Source organism: Lampris incognitus, chromosome 7 (assembly GCF_029633865.1).
Source record: "Lampris incognitus isolate fLamInc1 chromosome 7, fLamInc1.hap2, whole genome shotgun sequence".
NCBI classification, from domain to species: domain Eukaryota; kingdom Metazoa; phylum Chordata; class Actinopteri; order Lampriformes; family Lampridae; genus Lampris; species Lampris incognitus.
The window spans coordinates 10,602,704-10,626,657 of record NC_079217.1 but is presented as its reverse complement, the minus strand read 5'-3'; the positions used below and the strand labels follow the sequence as shown (position 1 = coordinate 10,626,657).

Sequence of the window (23,954 nt, the reverse complement as noted above, 5' to 3'; positions counted from 1 at the left end):
GCTTTGATATGGAGTTTGCTCTGACTATGCTCCCATGACATTGATACCTCTGCTTGGCTCTCCATGTACAACCACAGGCCATTCGGGCTCTAATCCTGAGCCGCACAGTGGCACAGTTTCACCCTCAAGCCATTCACTTTGTCTCCACACAAATGCAGCTGCCAGATTCGTGTGACCAGGCAGCCTCTCTCCCATAGACATGGAGGTATTAAATGAGGCGGCTTTCTCTTGGCTCTTTTTTGTGTGTGTGTGTGTGTGTGCGGTGCGAGTGTATGAAGAGTGAGACAGGGGCTTATAGTGGGATTGTGGAAATTCACAGTGATTTTAGGGTTGTTGGTTTTTTTTATTTTTTTTTATTTTTATTTTTTACTCAGGACATATTTTACCTACTCATATGAAGTGTGACGGGTATTCATAAACTTTTAGTTAAATGATGATATGTCACCACAACAACAAAAGCAAAGCCAGTTTTTTCTCTCTCTTGTCCTTTCTGATTTTGGTGCAAGTCATCAAAATGTGACGGAAAAAAATATCTATCTGGACAATGTCAAAATACTGCACATTTTGTGGGGTGGATTTGGCTTTGAGGTCTTTCAACTTTTTTCAAAAAAATTCATGCATCAAGACTCATTTATTCATTACTGATCTTTCAATGTTTTATTATGTCTTCTTTCAAGATGCAGACACCTGTTTCTAGAAAATTCACCACACTGACCCCTATTACACACTGACCCTATTACAAACTGACCCCTATTCCACACTGACCCTACAATGAACCTATTATAAACTGACCCCTATTACAGAAAAGTAAGTATTTTAAGACTTAGCTGCAAGGACTCAAGATGGGCGAAAGGTAGATGAGATAAACTCAAAAGGATAATTTCGTTTTTGTTTTGTTTTTTTACAACCTGGATCTTATCTTGGTAGTTTTAGCAACTGTGCATATCAGTTATGATATGGTTGTGCTCACTACTGCCTTCATTGTGGAGATCCTGGATGCAGGTCCCCTGCTAGACTCAGCTTTACAACGGTATCTCACAGAAGCAAATGAACACAGGCATATTTCAGCAAGTCCAATTCAATCCAGATATCCACACTACATATTTGGAAGTGAAAATGAAAGTGCAAGTTAAAATTTATTATTCAAAATGTGCAGTATTATCAGTGGTTGGATGCGTTGCTGAGCTACTTTCTGGTTCAACTTGCAGGGATGAGCGGCCTATAACCACCGATAAACTACCAGCGCAGCTGAGAAGTCAGAGATCACTGTTCTCAACCTGGGGGTCGGGACCCCCAAGGGTGTCGCGAGATCATTTACGGGGGTCGCCAGATGGTTGTGGGGGGGAAAAACATATTTTAGACTGGGGAATGGTTTTTACATTACATCACCTGTACCAGTGACATAATTCGCCTTAGAATAGATTTTAATGAGTGTTTGTGAGAGTCAATGTGCATGTGCACATGAGGTGCTGTTATTTCAATAAATCTAAAAACACCAATTAAAGTCAAAATTTAATTAGTTGTTGTTCTGTCTGTGGGCAAAGCAGTGGTCTTCCTGCGTGAGTTTAGTAGCTTACATGTGTTATATTACAGTAATCCCTGAACAGTCTCAGGCAGACAGTTTATGAGCAATCACTGTTTTTGCATTGAGTTGTGAGTTAAATGTCCCAGTGCTATTGGGGGCAGGGGGGGGGGGCGAACACCAACCTGATTATTCTGCCCCATAAGTCATCATCTTAAAGCTCTGTTCAGTGGCGCTACCATGTCCAAAATCTCCAAAATGAAGCTGGTGGGTAAAATGTTATCATAACTGATAATGCACAATGGCAAAAACTGAAAAATAAGGCCCAGGTTGTAAACCACTAGAACTGCACTTTAAAGACTAAGAAGGAAGGAGTTAAGGGGTAGCAAGTGTAACTGTAAAATACAATGTTAGATACATGCATGGGTTCATAACTTGTATTACTGAGAGCCCATAGGAAGAAAAGCTTCAGACATGCTTGGTCATCTCTGAGAACGTTGTGAGCATTTTTCTATCGATGCAGTCTGCTGGAAGAGCGACGTGTGCTGTCACACAGGTTCAATGCTGAAACACTCCGCCAGTGTTGCTCTTCAGTACAGACGGGACTAAACCCATGGGCTTAAGTCAACACCTGCAGACAGGATTGCGGAGAGTGACTCGGAAGGCAGCAAGTTCAAAGTAGACTCTGGGGTCCTTCAGTGCAGGAAAATAGTGTAAAATAAAAGTGATGAAATAATAATAATCATCGTCATCGTTATGTCCTGTGATGGCCTGGCGGCCTGTCCAGGGTGTCTCCCCGCCTGCCGCCCAATGACAGCTGGGATAGGCTCCAGCACCCCCGCGACCCCGAGAGCAGGATAAGCGGTTTGGATAATCATTACATTTATATAGCGCTTTTCTAGCCACCCAAAGCGCTTCACATTGAAGGGGGTAACTCGCGTCAACCACCACCAATGTGCAGCACCCACTTGGGTGATGCCCGGCAGACATTTTGCGCCAGAACGCTCACCACACATCAGCTTAAGGTAGAGAGGGAGGAATCATTGAGCCAATTACATGGGGGGGATAATTAAGTGGCCAGATGGAGAGAGCCAGGTTGGGAATTTTGCCAGCACACCGGGGGGGGGGGGGAACCCCCCTACTCTTTGCGATAAGTGCCGTGTGATCTTTAATGACCACAGTGAGATGGGACCTCGGTTTAACGTCGCATCCGCCGTCATCAAATAGCCTACGATCCCACGGCCTTACGTCCTACTTGGTGCGCGCGGAGCCGACGTGACAACAGAACATTGACACGAGCGAACGTGGAGAATCCGCTGGGCGGCTGAAAACGTTTCTGTCACAGCGCTCATGAAATCATCAGTTCCGCTTAAAAGCTGATCCATATCTCAGTTTCATGGGCTCTTTGTTTTCAACCATTTGCATGAATCATTAGTTTATATCGTCACCAATCTAAGTGTGTTGTTTAACCATGGGTTCACGTTTCCTTTAAGAACCAGTTTTCACGGTGCTGAACCTCCCTGATGTTGGAAGTTAGGCCGGGCTGCCGCTCTTCAACAGCAGTGTTACGACACCTGCCGCAATCTGTCACCAACCAAGCCCTGCCTTCAACTTTACCGAGTCTTTGACAAATCTGAGAATAATGCGACGATGACGGACCCCTGGGGTCTCGTCGTTGTTGAGGAATTAACCCAACCTGAAATATGAGCTCTCTTAGATTCACGGCACATTTACGAGGACAAACTTCTCCAACAGCTACTGGAACGTTGATCCTTAAAGAGAAAACATTACATTACACAATAACTTTGCCCACCCCCGCCGGCTCCCCCCAGCTCCCCCGGCTCTGTATACTACACATACATTCTTCTATCTAGCGTGCTCATGAAGTGTCTTCTGCCTGTCTTGACTGTAATAGTGGCTCAAGGACTCTTTGCTCAGGGGCTACCCAGAGCCCTCTCTGCCTGGCCTGGCTCCCCACTCTCCGTGCCAGGCTGCTGGCCAGCAACAATAGTGCTCTAACAACAGACACAACACAGTCAGCGACCACTGACAAACCAGTGGGCACCATTGTTCTTACAAGTGTGTGTGTGTTTGTGGAAAAGATGTTGCATTGCTCCACCATGTATACTGGATTGTACAGCATGTGTCCAAGTGTGTATCGTGTGTGTGTGTGTGTGTGTGTGTGTGTGTAAGGCACATCCCCTGTATTATTCGCCCTGTCTGACAGTCATGTGAGGCTAGCAGATGGAGGCAAGAGCATCGCCGGGCCAGGTCCGCTGCTGTCCTGTTGACTGCACACAGTCAAGCGTAAAGTGGACGGCAAACAAGGGAAGTACACCGAAGATACGAAAACAGGTTCTCCCTGATTCGCCAAACGACAAAGTCTTCCAACCCATGTTTTCATCGGTCGTGGGAAAATTGAGCCAACCGAGCTTCACTGCAGTAGATCCACATAACTATGGAGTATATTAAAGTGACTTAGGGATTATTGCGATTCATAAAGTGCATCGATAGACAGGGGGAATGTTGTGTATCAGTATGTTTAGAAAGTCGGCAGGGCCGGGGACTTTCAGTGCTGCACAGAGACCAGGGTTGTTGGCACAGTTTACTGGTAGCCAATGGCTTTATTATCTCATCTGTTTTATTGACCTTTGGAGACAGAAACTGGGGTGTGTGTTTGTGTGTGTGTGTGTGTGTGTGTGTGTGTGTGTGTGTGTGTGTGTGTGTGTGTGTGTGTGTGTGTGTGTTTTGTAATCGTACAGACCATTGATCGGTGTCACTGGTCAGAATAGTTTCGGCAGGCCCAAACTGTATTTCTGAACAGTGGGTCATAGTACGCGTCTCTTAAAGGATAATTACGATTTTTTTTACACCCTGAATCTTAGTTTTGTAGTCTTTTGCTATCATGCGAATCATTTATGATATCATTTTACTCACCGGTTCATCATCAGGGGGTCTTGGACATGGGACCACTGATAGACACAGCTTTATAATGGTGTCTTATGGGGCCATGATGTATGATCCTGAAACCTGTCCTTTCAAAAACAACAACAAAAATGAAAATAAAAAAAAAGCTAGTGTCCCAGACCACATAAATGATATCCCATCATGCACGACTTCTCAGCTGTGCTGGCCGGGTAGTTAGTCGATGACTTCCACTGTGAGTAAAATGGTAATTCCTGTGAGTTCAACGAGGAAGTCGCTAAGTAATGCAGTTGACCATCGCTGATGGCATCGGACAATTCGAGTCATAACTTTTATCTTTCCTTTTTCATTTGCAAATAGGTGATGTAGATAACTGGGTTAAATGGGACTTGTTGAAACACGTCATGTAAGACGCCGTTGCAGAGCCGAGTCCAGCCGTGGTCCCGTGCCCCACATCTCCATAACGAAACGGGTGAGTAAAGTGATTAATAAATAGGACCCAAGTTGTACAAAACGGAATTGCCCTTTAAATCAGTGAAACATGTTTTATTTGACTAAATGTAAGGCAATTTTAATCTTTTTTTTTGTGCTGCGGTGACAAATCAGACATCGTCTTTCCCTTTAGTCAACCCACTACCCATCAATGATGAGCAGCTGTTTTCTAATAAGGCTGCATTTTGAATGACGTATTTTGTGCGTTTAACATGATTGTGAATAGCGACTAGATGTGTACTGATACAACGCGGTATCATTTCAACAAAGATAGTGGATAATTGTAGCCGACATCTAGAATATTAACCTTAATCTCTCGCGGGCTCACCGAGACAGAACAGAACGGTATGACCTCCACTCAAACTGACCCCATACTTTCCTTTATTCCCACGTCAGTCCCTCCCCCTTCCATCTCCCCCGTCCCTCCCCCGAACAAACCTCCGGGGCCTGCTCCTGGAGCCGCTGCACTCCTTCTCCGTTTCTCCATCAATCCTTGCATCCATCTTTCCCTGCTCCCCATTAGTCCGTCTCCCTGCTCCGTCATTCAAGGTCTTCTGTTGCCTTCGCTCCATCTCTTGTCCTTTGTGCCTCCTCCCCCCAGCAGCGACTCCTGCCATTGTGAGTCCTGCTCTCACTCTGTCTCAGACTGCTGTGTGAGAATGGGGTCATTGTTGCTCTACTGTGGTGTGTGTGCATGCGCAGGTGTGTGTGTGTGTGTGTGTGTGTATGTGTGTGCCCGATTTCTGCCCCTAGCGCCACCGTGTCCCACTGTCCCACCTCCAGCGACACATCGCCAAAAACACCCGCATGTGTACATGCATATGCAATAACAGATGTGCTAAATGAGACACATCAACATGAAGCACACACATACACACACACACACACACACACACACACACATAAACAGAATGTGCTTAATAATCCCTGTACTATATTATGTGCAGGAAAAATCGTGCAAGGATGCAAGCAAAAGAATATCCTCAATACCTCCATGAAATATCAGTCACTCAGGCTGAAGCAGCATCCAAGGCTAATCTTTTATACTCGTGGTTGCTGCCAGGCAGGTTCTCTTTCTCCCTTTCTCTCTCTCTCTCTCTCTCTCTCTCTCTCTCGCTCTCTCACTTGCTTGCCCTCTATCCATTTTTTTACATTTCTAATTGCTGGCTTTCATGAATCTAGTTAGCGAGAGTCCGGTCCTTTGACACTGTCGCTCTGATGGAGTAGTTAGTGGTCAATGCTAGCAGCAACTCTGATCCTTTTCACTATCTAAGGAGCACACACTGGCGGGCCTACACACACTCAGACCATTCAGGAGCATTATATCACCCTCCTTACTAACCTCCATCCATTAGCCGTACCGCTTATCCTGCTCTCAGGGTCGCGGGGATGCTGGAGCCTATCCCAGCAGTCATTGGGCGGCAGCCGGAGAGACACCCTGGACAGGCCGCCAGCCCATCACACAGGGCCTACATATACACACACACACACACACACACACACACACACACACACACATACACACACACCTCGGGGCAATTTAGTATGCCCGATTCACCTGACCTACATGTCTTTGGACTGTGGAAGGAAACCGAGCACCCGGAGGAAACCCACGCAGACACGGGGAGAACATGCAAACTCCACACAGAGGACGACCCGGGACGACCCCCAAGGTTGGGGTACCCCGGGGCTCGAACCCAGGACCTTCTTGCTGTGAGGTGACCGTGCCGCCTTACTAACCTGACCCGTAGATATTACAGCGCTGTGTGTGCAGATGCTGTTGAAACAACTTCAAACACAACTCGTACTATTTAGGTGTGTACTCTGCACACTGGATAGTCCCGCTTTAGAACACCGGCCTCCCACTGTTCATACCGTCGACTATGTAAACAAAGCTTCCATTCAAAGTCACAGGAGTCAAAACAGCAGGTAACGCCAATCCTCACCCGTCGTCACTGTATCGATACCAACCCTTGCATGCGAGTTTAACCATTTCATGAACTCCATTTAAAAACCTAAGATGAGGGCAAGTCTACTTCCGCTGTTGCCCCGACCGATCCCTGTGCATAAAAGCATGAGCCGTACCTATCAGGTAGGCATTAACAGCGGTGGGTAAATATTTGGCAGGCGGTGTATAGTGTGAAGACTTCCACAGAGGTTTGCAGCAAAATCACATGACACTGACGTCAGCGTGGGCTGCAGGTACGGCTACGGGCTAGTTTCTTTCTGTGGCGAGGGACAGGTGATCAGCACGGCTGTATTGTGTTACCCACTGCTGACTCAGGGCCCCTGTAGACCTCTGTATAAGGTGTCAGAGGTTTTCAGTGGAGTACTGGGCACGCACCGTACAACACACACACACAATACACAATAATTGGCTTACTGTAGTCATTCTGCAATAATAAAAACAGACATTAGAATGCTTTTATCTGGAGGTTTTTAATCGGTAGGAACCACTTAAAATCGGGGGGGGGGGGTGAGAGCTTTAACTGCACGTTTTCCGCATAATGGATTCAAATGGACAGTTGCTTAGCAGATCGGAAAGCGAGGTCAGTCAACGACAACGTTCAAAACTTTGCATGGTTAATATTATTCACAAAACTGATGCAGATGAGCCATAAGGCGGAGCCATAGAAATGGACTCGGAACAACACTCTGGGTGCGTTTGTGCGATCCACTACTTCTATTTCTATGGCTAGTCAAACCCGGGGGGGGGGGGGCTCTATGTACTGGGATAGTGGACTCTGATCCAGGATCAGGGTGACAGGTAAGGCACGACCACGGAGGCAGTGACCTGCCAACCCACAAACATGCCGTGACATCACACTAAGGAGGTTACTATAATCAGATTATTCCAGTTGCAAAGACTCGCCCACTCTCTATTCTGGGGCCTGTCCGGTAACGTTCGGGAGCCTGAAAACACCATTTGCACTGACACACACAAACATGTATAACGGGCATAAAGACACGCCTCCGACTTGGTCAACTAGAGGGGGAGGAAATCCATGGAAAGCATCTGAGTAATCCAAAAATAAACATAGGTGTTGTATTAATTTTCTGCCATGTTGTCTTAGCTCTCATGTGCTCTATCACCAGTGTCAACTGAGTCTCAGAACGAGTGTCAGAGTGCAGTGAAAGAACCAAGTGGGGATTGTTTACCGAGTGGGAGCCTCGGTGATGGGAAACAGAGGAGAGGCTCGGGGGCCCGTATTCCTCCGTAACCGCAGCGATGCCAAGTGGTCGGCGGTTTGAAGAGGACACCTGAGACCAGCACACCTGGACAATGAGGTGAGGTGTAATCCTAAACTGAGACGAACCACTGTTTATCCCCGGCTCTCTTCTTCTCTTGTTCTTCCTCTGTGCATCTATATAGCACCCTTTCTGGTCCCCAAGTTTTATTTTCACTCCCACACCTTAAATATTCTCCCCCTTTCATTTTACAGATTCCTTTCGGTAACTCTCTCCTCTCCGCAATTCTTGCTCTCTGCGCCCTCTCGCCCCCTGCGGGCATCATCGCCAGGGCGCTGCAAAGTCACCTCGGTGTGTGAGTCACAGTCTAATCACATACTTAGCAATTAGCAATTGAAGGTTTTCAATGAGATTCGTCATTAGGAGAAGGGACACACCCATCGTGAGACATTCCTGCATTTCGACAGGCCTTCTTCGACAGTTTCACACAGCACACTTCAAGCGCGAGGGAGTGACATTTTGCACAATTGCTAACAGCGGCTAGCAACTGTGTGACTCAACAACACAGTGACACCCATGTCTCCATGCAAAGACGTGCATGCAAAGATCCTCATTATTATCGCTGAAGCCACCCAGAGAGGGAGGGGAGAGAAATGAGAGGGAGGGAGGGTGGGAGAGATAGTGCAAGACTTGGCGTACATGTATGTGAGAGCAATAGTAGGACAGATATAACTACAGCCACAGCAATGTTCTCCCCGTCAGAGACTCAAGCACTACTGAGGGACGGGAGATTGGGAGACGTTTTGGCAGATCGATGGAGGAGTGTGTTTCAGCCACAGTTAAGTTCTGCTCCCTACTCCCGGAAGGCCTGTCGTCAGCATCCCGCACACTCTGCCCTTATTTGTACAGTCCATCCCCCATCACTCATGTCGCTTAGGAACAACACACACGAGAAGACACGTATGTGCGTGCACACACACTCACAGAGTGTATTTTCCCTTTAATGCACCAACAACCGCAACTACGTCTTTAAACAGCAAATAGCACAAAGGACCAAAAATAGCACAGTGAGTTGCAGAGCAGAACTGTTCTCCTTGAGGAGAGGAGGCGCGAGGAGGAGGACGACGACGAGGTGCAAAGAGACGGGAAAGATGGACGAGGGAGATGGACTTTCCAGGAAGAAGGCCTCCCCGCTGTGTTAACATTTAAGTTTCCAACTTGACGTCAAAACTCCCCGAGACGAGTAACGCTTGTCCAGCAGCTACATCGCCGCTTTAGCATGAAATATTAAACAGACGGTTACATGTTAATACACGACCATCCGCTTAGCCCAGCTGACTCCGTGGTACCCCGTCCTTAATGCCATAGCAAGACTCATGATCATGACCACCACAATGTACCTGATACCAGATCCAACATGCAAACAACATGAAGATGTTTTACTCCAGCAATGTTTGCAATGGTGTGGACCAAGAAGGATGGATACCTACTGTTTTAGTCATGAATCAAAGTTTGATGTGAGACAATTCATTCACTGAGGTGTACATATATTTATTCTTGTAAATCATTTAGACCATGTCACTTTGCTCTAAAAGATTGTGCTCCTCTTCAGCTGTAATAGTGTAATTATTAGCCTTTTAAGACCCCATAAAACATAACTTAGTAATAGATTTTGGACTGTTCATGGATAATTCACTCTATTCACATGCTGCTGAGTACTTACTGTTACTGGACTTGAGATCTCTGTGTATCACAGGTACAAACGTCTGGTTGTGCAGGTAGTCCATCCCCGTGGCTATCTGGACGGCCCAGTTCACTAGAACTCTCGGGGGAACCTTCTTCCCAGCAAGGGCCCTGTTCAGAGCGCCCCCTCTGGCGTACTCCATCACCAAGCATAGGTTAGGCTCCCGTAGGCAGACCCCCCGCAGGGCGATTATGTTGGGATGCCGTAGCATCCAGAAGAGCCTGGCCTCCTGCCGCACGCTTTCCGCTGTGGCACTAATGTCCTCATCCGGGTCTTGCCTGGCAGCCTTCACCGCCACCTCCTCTCCCCGCCACACTCCCTTATAAACCTTTCCAAACCCACCTGCTCCAATTACCTCCTCCAGGAGCAGTTCTGTGAAGTCGATCTCCAAGGGGGACTCACCCACCCCAACCCTGCCTGGCACCAAACCTCCTTTAGTAAGCTGTGAGTAGTTGGCAGCATCCCTTCTCGTGACATAGTTACTGGGGAAGATGCCCACCTTGTCCTTGATCTTGCCCGTCCACCAACCCTCATCCCCAGACACTTTGGAGTCTTTGGACAGGACCTCAAGAAGGTCCCCACGCCGCAGTGTCAGCTCTTCATCTGCCGTAGCCTCGTAGTCAAACACTGCTGTCCAGTAAGGGTTGGGGTTTGAGGGAGCACCGTGATGGCAATGGTGGGAGTCTGCCGAGCCAGAGGAGGAGATGGTGGAGGAGTTCCAACTGCTACCGTTCTCCACCTGCACAGCAGGGGCGGGATACATTGGGGGAGGGGGGGTCATATTGGGGGGCATGGAGGAAGGAGGTCCAGGAGGGATGAGGCAAGGGGGAGGAGGGGAGCAGCAGCCCCCGCAGCTTGTGCAAGGCAGGGAGGCGGCTGTGCTGCTCGCTCTGCCGTATGGGTCCATGGCAGCCTGGCTGCTGGTTGGTGCTGTAGGCTTGCCCACGGTCAATACATGCATAAAATCCACACAGGGCCCATCCACTGAGACACGGCCTCCTCGGCCAGAAGGTAAAAGGGATCGGTGGATCACAGAGCTTCAGCTCCTCTCTCCCATCCCCATACTTCACTGTTGAAAGAGTGCCAGGCCCTGGCACCAGTAGCTGTGTTGTTGCTGTGCCGTGTGTAAGTAACATGCACACCCAAAGGCAGGTTCACACAGGGACAATGTTTATGAGGTCAAACAAAGACCGTGAACAGATCCAGGAAAGTATCCCTGAGAAACTTCACTGTTTCCAAAGCTAATTTTGTCCGCCAAGGAACCAGGAATCAGGAGATGAAACTATTCATTTAACTGTCATACGACAGCAGGTCTGTTAAAATCCTCAACAAAATAAAAAGAAGAAGAAGAAAAAGCCATGGTGAAGCTTCCTTTCTATCGAGGTCCTTGTCAATGGGAAAGATGTAGTATAATCCAATTTAAAAGCAAGTCTGTCGATGGTTTTACAACTGTCTTCACGGGTTGGGGTAATTCATCAAACAGTGTAGTACTTTAGTACATGACAGTTGTGTCATGTACTAAAGGCATCCTTCCGCTTCTTTTCCTAGATGTGCTAAGGGTCATGGTATCCGGACAATTTAGGCGTTGGGAATGAGAAATAACTACTTCACTGCAGCTCTTTGAGAACAACCAACTGTCCTGATGGGGAATTCTGATATAGTGGGACAAGTCACGAAGTGATGGTTCTCTGTGTGGCCAATAATAAAACTAGATTGATTGTCGGGCCAGTTTCGATAAGGAATGGACTATTTTAGGCTGCCGAGTGGGGGGAGGGATCTAACAGTCTATATTTCAGCTGAATAAAACCATGTGAGAATGGGTCCGCATCCGTTCCTATCAAGCACCGAGTGAATGCACCTCCCATGTCGGGCATCTCGATGACTAGTACATGATCCACTCTTTCTTCCTGTCTTTTTTTGGTTTGTTTGGGTTTGGTTTGTTTTTGTTTTAACCATCCGCAGATATTGCCCTACATTGTGACGGGCCAGCCCGGGCTAAATCCTACAAGCACCGGTTCACTGTCCGTGAACAGAGGTTTACCGAAAAAGAGAGAGAGGGGGGGGAGAGGCTCGTCCATTGTAAGATAAGAACAATAATCAACTGGCGGAAAGCGCTCGGTATTTAGAAGCGGCGCCGGCCGTGTGCTTGTCACCCATCGACGTCCACACCTAAATAAAAGATCACCTGCCTCCTTGTGAACGCGTCTGTGCGGCCTGCGTCTCTCGCCGGTGCGTTCTACGAGCTCCGCCCCTGGCGGGCCACGCCGGAGCCATTAGCGATCGCGTCCGAATTGAGCGAGCTCCCGGTTGGAGACCATTGGACGAACGGCGCTCCTCCGGAGGGTGGAGAGCGAGCTCAGCGATGCCCCGCGCTGGCCATCGTCGCCTCGCCTTGTCAGAACCCAGCGCCTTGTTGTAGAACAGCCCCCCCCCCTCTCGGGGGACTCGGCGTCGCTGACTCCGGGTAAAGGACGTCTACCGCAAAAGTTGCTTCAGAGGCGGCGAGAGACCGTCACACTTGAGGCGGCGGCGGCGACGGAGAATGACGGCGCGCTGCCATCACGTTCAACTTCCGAGTGCAGCCTTCTCGTCTCCGCGGAGGCGACGCAGGCTGGCCGCGCGGTCTTACACAGTAACCTGTCACTGATCCGAGCGGACGCCTTGAGAACGAGGCGATTCTAATTCCCTTCGGTGGCAGATACGGGGACTCGTTATATTTGAAAATAATGATAATAATGATAATAATGTAAAAAGACGATAACGATATAATTGGGTTTTACAAATAGCCCTGATATAGCTAATCACAGTCACGGCTTCCGCCTTTTTGCGCAAATAAACGCGATTATTTTAATGCATAACCATCCGAGTTGGCTGTAACCTAAGCTGCCCTCTGAAGGCATCAACATCCACCGACATCGTCGCATGGGCGTGTGAGTGCATCCGAACGAGGACCACACTAAGCGTCCGCCAATCAATTTTGCAAAAATAAATAAATAAATAGGTAGATAAATGTTTTTGGTTTCCTCACTCGTGCGGGTCAGTCGGCTGGCCAGAGGTCCCTCGTAGTCACATAGGCTTTTTCTGCTGAAGCCGTGACATCTCGCGGACTGAGCTGTCAGTCAGTCAGTGGGCTGACTTTACATCCACATACACCCGGGTGCCGTTCAAATGCAATGGAGGAGCGCTTCTCTCTCTCTCTCTCTCTCTCTCTCTCTCTCTCTCTCTCTCTCGCTCTCGCTCTCGCTCTCTCTCTCGCGCTCTCTCTCCCTCTCTCTCTCGCGCTCTCTGTCTGTCTGTCTCTCTCACTGTCTCTCTCACACACACACACACACACACACACACACACACGGATCTAGACAGAGGCTGACAGAGCAGCCAACCCGTGCTTATTATTACATTGCTTTTCGCCCAGCTCACATTGGTAGATACATCTACAGGATTCAGCCCAGGAAGGAAAAAAGGAGGATACAACAGCCTATTGGAATGGGACTAGATCGTGTTGGGGGGGGGGGTTGTTGCATTATGGGTAGTGTGGTTTGTCATTGATCTTTCTTTGACCTACATCACTATGGCCGCTCACATAACGCACCATTAAGGATTGTTTCATAGAGAAATTGGCAAATCCCATTCTGTAGACAGGTGGAGACGTCTACATTGCAAAACTGAAGAAGACATTTTGTCGCTGTATCAGCATTAACTTAGCCTAGTGGATGATGGATGATGGATTGATCCTGGCATTGAAACTGAGAAAGTCATAAGAATTGATAATTAGAATAACTGTTTGGTCTGACACTAGGTTAAAACTGAACCTCTGAGCCTGCTTAATTTTGGTTTTCATGGACGCACAGGACATTTTAGAATATGAGACATGCCACTGATAACGGATTGATTTCCTTTCTTTGACCTGAAAGATTAAAAATAAATGAACTGACTAAAGTTTGTGCATAGGGTGTTATAAATGCCCACATAAACGCGTATGGCGATACATTACTAGAAACATGAGTTTTTATAAATATAAATATATGTATATATATATATATATATATATGTATATATATATATATATATTTATGTGTGTGTATATACACACGCACACATATAAATAAAGCTATGCTGACCCCTGGTGACTACTGAGGGGAACATTTCAGAGTTCAACGTTGATATGTTGTTTTCTGGGTCTGGGGGGTCTTTTTCTTTTTCGTGTGCACATCCCTCTTCTAACCCGGGACTCACAAAGTCTCTATCCCAGGTGATACATGAATCACACCTTGTAACTTTAATCCCTTTTTCTTTTTAAAAATGTTTTAACAGCAGTCCCTGCTTTAGGCCTAAAGGGATCCAATTCTTCCAAACCTTTGACTGCGTCTCCATCAACCAGTTTGCTCGGCGTTTTGTGGGTTGAAGGTTGAATATAAATGCCAATAAGGCAGTGGTTCCCAAAGTGGAGTCCGCGACTCATGGCCAGGGGTCTGTGAAATTGTGTGCTATAAAATTATAAAATTTTGCTGTATCCAGACTTTGAGTTATAATCTGAGTTTGTGGGGGGGGGGTCGCTAAAATAACTAACGGTAGGGGCGGGGATAGATGAATAAATAATAGCCTGACAGGTGCGCTTTCCGAGAGAGAGAGAGAGAGAGAGAGAGAGAGAGAGAGAGAGAGAGAGAGAGAGAGAGAGAGAGAGAGAGAGAGAGAGAGAGAGAGAGAGACTTCCCTGCTCATTGCGTGGGCCAACACATCCAGACGCACAACAGTTCACTACTTGCAACAATTGTATCAAGTAGGTTGCAACAACCCGAAACTGTCCGTGACGTCTTCGATACTGCAAATAATGCGGGCTGATGCGGCTTCTTCTTCCAATGTGTTGGAACGTTTGCAGCTCGCGCGCGCGCTCTCAGCAGGCACAGTTGGCGCGATATTCCACAGCGCGTCCTGGTGGCCTGGTGGTGAAGTGCAGCCATACTGTCATTCGCGTGAGAATATGGTGTGTTTAGTTCTTTTGGAAAACATTTTTCGTTTAGCCTATTTATCTCGTTGACGTAAATAACCCTCATTAAAAATGCATTATTTGTGAATAAAATTGGTTGTTGGTAATGTATTAGCGACCCCCCCCCCCCACACAGATGTGATGATTTTACTGCTTTCGTGGGAGCGCAGACCCCTCCTTGTGGGAGCTCAGCTGCCACATAACTCGAACCCAGGCTGTATCATTAAAAAGTGCATATCTACAGATGGGGACCATTTGCGCCAGTAAAACAAGCATATTATGTCCATTACTCCCACTTAGTGGCAATAAGTGGTACTAACATGATTCAAACTGAAATGTTTCTGGTTGTCACTGTGAAACAGGTCTGAACTATTTAGGTTGAAAAGTTCTACAATACAAATAGTTTCAGTGGCATTTAAGAGTTCAAATGGTAGTAAGCATATGCTTAATTGGTGTTACGATCATGAGGGGGTCCTTGGAAAATGTTCTCCCCTGTAAGGGTTTTCTGGCTCCAAAAAGTTTGAGAACCCCTGTAATAAGAAAAGTGCATTGAAAACTACTATGTAACTTTTAAGTATATCAAAAGGTTCAAAACTTGCTTGAAGGGGAAATGTTGACGTGAAAGGAAATGGTTTCCCTGTTTGCCTTTCTGCTAAACCACTCCTAGGAGATACAACTGCAGTATTTACACTTCTAATCCAGTTTCACTGCTATTGCTCCATCAGTAACTCATCAGCCGTCTTTCTTCCTGTCCGAGTGCCGAGGAAGGAAGTTGTACAGGAGTTTTAGAATTTGGCTTCAGCTCAAGAACTCATTCTGGTCCTCCACGAAGGAGGAAAACACATTTGCTGGATGCAAATGCAGTGAATCAGGTTCTTGGATAGAAGGTGCGGGGATTGGAATACGAGTACAAAGTGAGCAACAACAACAACAACAAAAAAGTTTTTACTTTTCCAAGGGAACTCGGAAGCCCTCTGGAGGAACTGTAGCCCCGCTTAGGCTCAGTTACCACAGAGGGCCATTAGCTGCCTCCCTAACCTAACCAACCGAACTGAGCTGAGGAATACCTCCTTTAGCTGCATGTCAAAGACAGATTTAAGTTTAGTAGTGCAAAAGGGGTAGGGAGGGAAGAAGCGGTAGACATTTGATGTTACACAACTTGTAACCCCACTTTTTTAAAATCATAACCATTTTTATAATCAGCTGTCACTGAATGGTCAGAGATAGGCTAACATAGCAAAATCAGGATCTCCATAGTCGAGCAAATTTAGCACTACAAGGAATTTTATGTGATCGCTCACCTTTATCATACAGGACATAACATAAAACATAAAGTAGAGTTCCAAACATGTATAGGCAAAAATGTGAAGGTTGCAACAAAAGTGAAGCAGGTGGGGCCCAGTGGTTAGCGCTGTCGCCTCACACTGAGAAGGTCCTGGGTTCGAACCCCGGGATTGTCCATCCTTGTTGGGGGGGGTCGGGTCATCCCAAGTCGTCATCCGTATGGAGTTTGCATGTTCTCCCCGTGTCTGCGGTGGGTTTCCTCCGGGTACTCCGGTTTCCCCCACCATCAAAAAGACATGCATGTTAGGGTTAGTACTCCTGTCTGTGCCCCTGACCGAGGCCTGGCAAGGCGAGCTGGAGTTGGTCCCCGGGCGCTGCACGGCGGCTGCCCACTGCTCCTAGCTACACAGCTAGGATGGGTTAAACGCGGAGAGAGAATGTCCTCACGGGGGATTAATAAGGCAGTAACCCAGCCACTGAGGATGCACAAGCCAGTGCATTAGTGCCGGTCCCAAGCCCGGATAAATGAGGAGGGTTGCGTCGGGAAGGGCATCCGGCGTAAAATCTTCGCCAAATCAAATATGCGGATCATAAATCAGATTTCCACCCCGGATCGGTCGAGGTCGAGGATTAATAAAGTAGTAAAAAAAAAAGAAGTAAATGTTTCAATTGCTTTGTTTTTGTTTTTTGGAGGAGGGATGGGTTTGTTTATCGTGAATATGAAAAACAAAATATAGTTTGTCAGTTTCAGATAGAAAAAAAAGCTTGAACTATACTTGACAACCACTAGGTCGTGCTATTCACCAGTAAGTGAACGGCGCGCCATTTAAATTTATTGTGTGCGTGATTAAAAAAAAAAACATATATATATATATATATATATATATACAAAATCCTTATTCACTGTCTGTGAAAAGTATTTGAAAAAGTTTGCTGTCATCAATCCTTCATTCTTCTCAAAAGCACTGTATCTCTGTAGTTTCTCCGATAATGGACTTTGATGACCGAAGATGTTTTACTATCAGCGGGGTCTGCACATGCGCAGTAAGTGTGAGAGCGCAGAGACAACCCGTAGTTTCGGTGGAGCATACTGGGCAACGTCGCGAGCGGTGGAGCAGACTCCACGGGCCGGGCAATGTGTTGTGAATTTGTAATTTTTTTTTTCTATGGGATGTAAGTTTAAGAAAAACGGCGCCGTGTCGCAAGGTAAGGCGTTCTCTCTCGTTATCTGCGTGAACAGTCTTAGTTGAACTGTTGGGGATATTCGCCGGCGCTTGAAAAGTGACGAGGTTAACTAGCGAGCAAGGCAAGAACACCGAGGGAGCTTGGTGAGCACCACCAACTTCAATCAATGCAGTCAACAGCCCGCATTACTACGGCGCAATGTCGGCATTCGCTTCAGCTATGCTAGGCTCTGGCGGTTTTGTCCCACACCTCGGGAATACACCATCCAGCACGGTGGCTAAATAGTGTGGAAAAATCTCATTATCCACAATAATTCATTAACTACAAAATAGTCCCTCGCCTTCCTGGTCATCGGGACGCCACTGCGCATGCGCTCACTGCTGCGCAGACTTCGGATTTGTAGTTTTTCGATTCTTCGTTAATCACAGTTACGAGGGCCGCGAAAAAAAGAGTAAAACTACAAATTCCAGACAATGGGACCATTGTCTCAATAGTTGGGAGCGTAGCCAGCTATAGTTGGCGTGAACGAGCTTTGAATTTCGAATAGTTGTGCCGCAATCGGAAGTTGCCGTGTCGAGAGGGTCTGTTCTGTTGTGCGGTTCCGAAAATGTGTCGGACGTGCAGCAACACAACGGTTATTAGTTTTCTTTGTATTGTTGCGTAAGGGAGCAGCTGGGTACACACTGGCTCGTGTAGGAACATGCATTATGTTTCAGTTGTGCGTGGTAATAGCGAAGGTGCATTGTTCTTGATTTTACCTTTTGGACACGGGAATTAGATTTGTGCTCCCCAAAGATGCTCCCTCATCCGCTGTCCGAGAGGAGTGCGCGGAAGCAGTATTCGAAAGTGCACATGGACGTGCGCGTGTGTGAGTGGCGTGGAGGTGATGGGAGATGATTCCTGCAAGTGTCGTCTCCTTTTCATAAAGCTGCTCCAATGTGTGTAGTGCTTTCAGAGTCTGGGAAAACGACATGTCAAATTTCAGAGTGATCATTTACAATAAAGCAGCGTGTGACTGCAATCAACATACTTCTGATCGTGATTTATTTTGCTTTCCCACCCACTCCGTAACTGTTTGAAGAACAACAAGATTGACTCGAAATATGATGCTTAAGAAACCTTACTTGTTTATCCCTCATATTTTAGAGGAAAAAAATGCCATATCCTCATGCTTTGCTGCTTTTGAATGGAAAGAGCTCTTCTGCACGGTTTATTTGTGTCACGTTAATCCTAGCTACTGTGATTGGACAAAATTGCATTTTTGTCTCTAATTTAAGAGGAAATCTGATTAGAACAGAGACAGTACAAGCTCTGAACACTGGAGGTAATGTTAAATATTCACAGCCAGGTGCTCCAAATTGTGACTTTTAACTCGTGCTCCCTTTGATCAAAGACTCTAATAATGAGATGAAGGAATGCTTCATCCGCTGTACACGGTGATCTCCATCAAAGAATTAACATCATTGTTTCACGGATGATCAAATGGATGCATGAAAAGATCTGAAGAAAGCCAAACTAAGCAGACTGGCTTTTTTGTTATGTTAGTTAGTATGGCACGAAAATGATCTTTTAGTCAAAACTCCAGGGTCTTTTCCTAGTGCCTTAGTGGTCCAAGATATAACTACGCATCAGCAATGCTGACGTCTATAACCTTCTCTGTATGTGACACCCCCCACCCAACTCCTCTCTTTCTTTATTTTCAGTGTTTTGCAACCCTCTGCAGTATACTGTCTAGTAAAACAGAAATGCCATGAGATAATCTTTGAAGAAAATGTTGTGTTTTATTACCCTGTCTCTGTTCAGTGATGTAAGGCGTTGCCCAAGTTAGTCCATATGTCAGTTCTCTGAGGTTGCCAGTGTTGCTGCCATTCTTAAGTATCCCTGTTTATGAGTGATGCTCTGTGCTGAAGGGGGGCTGCAGTAGGCAATGGACCCACAGAAATGGAAGTTACATGTAACTTTTTACCGGTCACGTCTCTTCTGGTATGGCTGAAAAAATAGAAAAGGACCTTCAGTACTGGGTAGTTTTTAATAAGTTAGGCTATGCTGTATTTAGGTTACTATTTCTTTGCTAGATAGCTCATTTATTTAACTAGTATTAGTGATATTAAGCGGCTTTGGAAAAACAATTCCGCGCCCATTTAATAATCTTAAGCAGCATATGTTTGTTATTGTTATTTTGATTTAATATTAAGACTACATCTTTATCCCTACTAATCCAAGGTTATGTTCATAAATTTGGCCCCTGCTTTTGGTAAGCTCCTGCAGCTGCAGACTTGTTGTAAGTTCTGTTTTGGGCCCTGATTAGGCTGCTTTACAACCTGCGGTCTTACTGATTTTGATGAGTAATGAATTTGTCCGTTTCTGCAAGTTTAGATATTAGTGTTTGTTACGTTGAACTGCACGAACAAAATATTTTCATATTGAACTTAACCTGGACCGCCCAAGTTGTATTTCCGGCGTAAACATTAATTGCAAAATGGCGCGATGGTGTAGGTGATTCTTAAATTGTTCATCTTTTTCCCCTTCATTTCGACAAAAATCTCAAGAACGTATTCACACGCAGTCACAGGTTTCGTGAACAACAGAATGTCTGCAGCTAGGATTTATGGTGGCTCTAGTCTAATTAAATTTTCCTTTTTAAACATTTACGTGTCACGTGCATTTTAAGAGGATCTTTGTGTCTCTGATGTTTTTTGGTGCAGTGACGTTGGTCTTAACAGTCATCGCCAGTTTTTGAGCACTCCTCTCCCGACCACGAGACTCTGGCGGTTCGAACTAAAAAAAAAAAAAATCATTTCGTGTTTTTCTCAAATCCTCCATGGCATCCTGGTTAAATAAAGCCTGATAGAGATAAACAACTGACTCGATTTGCCTGTGAGAACATGTGTACATATGTACTTATATGTCCTAAACCTTGTCCATCATGCTCATTAGTTTTGCCTGATAGGTCATGGAGAAGGAGGAAGATGCCTTGGGCTAAAGATACCATCTGGCCCAAGTCAGGTCGGGCTGCACCATGGGGGTAGGGGCCTTTGTTTGTGGGGTTGAGTCTTAAAATAATTTGTGTGTTCCCTTGAACTTCATGTAACAGGGAGTTCATGTAACTCAACTCTTCCCCGGACACCTACTCTAAACCTTAAGCCCCTTAACACACCATAAGTGACAACCACTGCCAGCTGTTTTCATTTCAGCGTTTGCATGTGTGTATTGTAAAATGTACACACAATGTACATACAACTGCGAAACGTCGCCACCCTTTGTAGTAGCAGTTGCACACAATGGCTGCCGTCCCACGAGTGCACGCAGTTTTGCAGTTGCTGAAGCTGAGCAACTTTAACGTTTGCTTCCTGCAGCTGTGGCGACTGCAGCTGCTGGCCAATGAGAGACAGGGGGAAGGGTCAAAGTTGAACTATCATGCCGGCGATGGCAGGTCTTACTGTGGTTGTGTCGCAGTATCCGGAGCTGTGTGACAACGCTTCTCTAGGATGTCCGATAGAAAGTGTGGCGACAAAAGGAGTGGCGAACGAGGCAGCCTAGCTGACCATTGCTGCTTTTTGTTTACAACCTCCTTTAGACACTTGTTCGTAGGAGCATGCATTCGACATTGATTGTTAAACGTTCACCGCATGCAGTTGTGTTTATCAGTATGAGATTGAAATACTGCGACCAGGTGTCAGATGAAATGACGTCAGACCACCTACAGTACTACAGACTGCCCCACTAATCTCTTTGACGTATTTGGCTTCTATGAAGGGTCTTGTCCATGACTTAGCATGCAGGACAATGTCATGGGGTAAGGGACTTACAGAGAGAAGTACACAGGGTCTCCTTAAACGTGTCCTTGTTTTATGGCCTTTTATGCAGCAAAAAAATAAATAAAAAACCATTTCCTAGGTAGGTAATCTGTCTATCTAGTCTGCCTCGTGCTGTAACTCACTCAGAGAGGCCAGACTCCCTCCAGGTTGAGTTTACCCATCACTGTGTCCCTCTCAGGGAGGGGAATTAACCGGAGCATCACAAATTAGAAGTGGATGCCGACATATGCCGGCGTTTGACTGCTGACTGATTTTGATTCCACGTTATTCCCTTTAGGAGCCCAGGAGAACTTCGCCAGTCTGGCTGTCAGATAGAGTGGGTCTTCTAGGCACAAAATAGACCAGGTTCAAGGCTATGTCCTTCCCCTTCTAGACTCTTCATGCTAGGTCTGTTTGACTGGGGTAAATATAGCCCATCGGTTTTTGGTCGAGGATAAACACAGATGTTGAGTACGCCTTTCTCGCCACAGGTCGGCCTGCATCTTCCCCCTGCACTTAAACAGGGTTATTGGACTTAGCACAAAGCATTCGACGTCGTCATAGTGGATGCACACGGGCTACAAAGTATTTGTACAGCCCCACGAAAGGGCTGTACATGGGGTGATTTACACAGACCCTGTGTATGGCTGTCCCTTTAGTTTGAATTTCAGATATCGGAAACGCTGTAGATGGTTGCATCGGCTGAGATTAAACTTGGGTATCGGGGCCTGGGTCTGTTGGAAACGGAGGAAGACATTGTGAATATTCCCACAGACTGGACCACAGGAAAAACAGGCTGCTTTGTTTGTGTTATCTCTGAATTCCCATGTAAACCCAGGATCTTACCACGAAGGAGTTTGACTCATTGTGATATCTTTGGTCATAAGCCCTCTTGGTCCCTGAATGGTACTGGACCTGGTCTAACTACCTTGAAGCCTTTGGGCGTACTTATTTCTGTGGCATTATACGAGCCCTTATCCTTTACCCTGTACTGTAATGTGTGTGTCTAGCCTATAGGCCTCTATGGAATGGGACTGCTGATGTTAAACGGTTCTTCACCACATCAAGACAGTGTAGATGACAGGAGCACAAAGTGAACTAGCTGATATCAAGGGAAGAGCCTTTGTTCTAGAGAGATCCAAGGCATTCAGTGACGCACACATTAATATGAATTGTCATGTAGCACAGAGAGACGGGCGTCATCTTGCTTTTTTTAATGTCTTCTCCACCCCCCCCTCTCATTCATCTTTGCCTCCTTTGCCTGGGGTGTTGGGGTATGCCACTCTTGAGGTGAGTGAGAGGGGGATTCATAGCCCCTTTATTACACCTGCTTCACATCTGTCCTTAACTGAGTCTTCACACATAAGGCCACAGCTGACAGGTGTGTCTGTGTGTGCACGCTCGCGTGCGTGCGTGCACACCCCCACGTCTTTCACAACAGGCTCTGTCATACACCAACCACCGGGGGAGGAATGTTCTGAAAAAGAGGAAATCCTGGATGAAAGAATAAGGAAACAGCTGATTGTGTCTCCATCTGTTTTATGGAGTGAGAAGGACTGAATTAGCCTCATGTGGCCCTCACACATGGACTTGACCGTCATCCACATGTCAAGTTATAAGCTCACTTGCTTGTCTGTGTTTCACTTGACGAATTCTGGGCTTGATGGCACAGAAACCAGAGGTCACCCAGATATCTTAAGTCTGCAGCGACAGATCTAGAAAAACTGCAATTAAAGTCATAAGTGCCTGAAATCCAACATCCGTTTTGTCTCTCAAAAGTTGATATGGTCGTGCATTGTTTTCTGTATTTTCCCAGGGTGCTTGTCCTGAGATCAGCAGTTCAGAAATGTTATGTGGATGTGAAAGTGGGGGAACTTTGTCAAGGTTAATGACACGGATCACTGGTATTAGAGCTTCTCGTCACACAGCCCATAACGCTGAACTGGTTGGTAAGAGCAACACCGGAGGCTCCCAAATATCCCATGTGAAATTCCATCTGTTGTTTTATTGGTTGGAGAATTGCTGGCCTCTTGCTCACTCTGACCCTCTCGGTTGTGTGTTTCGGAGTCCAAGCTGTTGGACAGGAAGTGAGTACGCTTTGCGGAGGACGTGAGATGAGTGTTGCTATGAATCACACGATCAGCTCTGGACAGAGAGGAGGTGGAAAGGAGCCTTGAAAGGCAGGAATCGATCAACCGAGATAACGGAGTCGGTCACTTCAGTGGACGTGAGTTCAAGGCTCCGACTCATGTCAAGAAAAACAAATTCCAACATAAACACTGAGCCGACGTGTCTTTGGTGGCTGATATTGTAGATTTTTTTTTTTCCCTGCCCATTCATTGTTGGGATAGTTGGGGATTAGCTCAATCTGTCTGGAGAGGAAGCGGCCTCCTCGGTGTTGCTCCAAGTCCAGCTGTTGCACGTTGGAAACACGGTCCGGAGAGATGGGTGTAACACAAAACACCACCAGGAAATGTGTGGATACCAGATTTGCATGTTTCCACTTCCTTTGTCTTTCAGGATGTTTTGCCTTCTGCAAACTTCACATCCTCAAAAATGTTGGTGTCACATCACGCATGCACTCACCAGTCTTGCTCGCCGGCATATCCGCATGCGTTTCCCTGTGTCTGGGAGTCGAGTAGCTTTTCAGTGGTGCATTGTTTTTGTTTTTCTCTGCATTGTAGCGCTTCATTAAACAACATTGCACATCATTACATAGTTACATTCTTTGTATTTCTCTCTGAAGTGTGTAGACTAAGGCAGTACGCGACTACGGCCCCTCCCTCATGGCATCAGTTCATAGCTCAGATCTCAGACCGGGGCTGCGAACTG

General features: G+C 46.5%; 1 protein-coding gene across 1 annotated transcript in view; it reads right to left on the bottom strand.

The window, feature by feature from the left end:
* map3k10 (mitogen-activated protein kinase kinase kinase 10) overlaps nucleotides 1-10,779 on the bottom strand; it is a 33,938-nt gene extending 23,159 nt beyond the window's left edge. Inside the window, exon 1 of the mRNA XM_056283744.1 lies at nucleotides 9,852-10,779. Coding sequence (XP_056139719.1) covers nucleotides 9,852-10,779 — 928 coding nt within the window. The remainder of the gene's footprint in view (nucleotides 1-9,851) is intronic.
* Nucleotides 10,780-23,954: the final 13,175 nt, after the last annotated feature.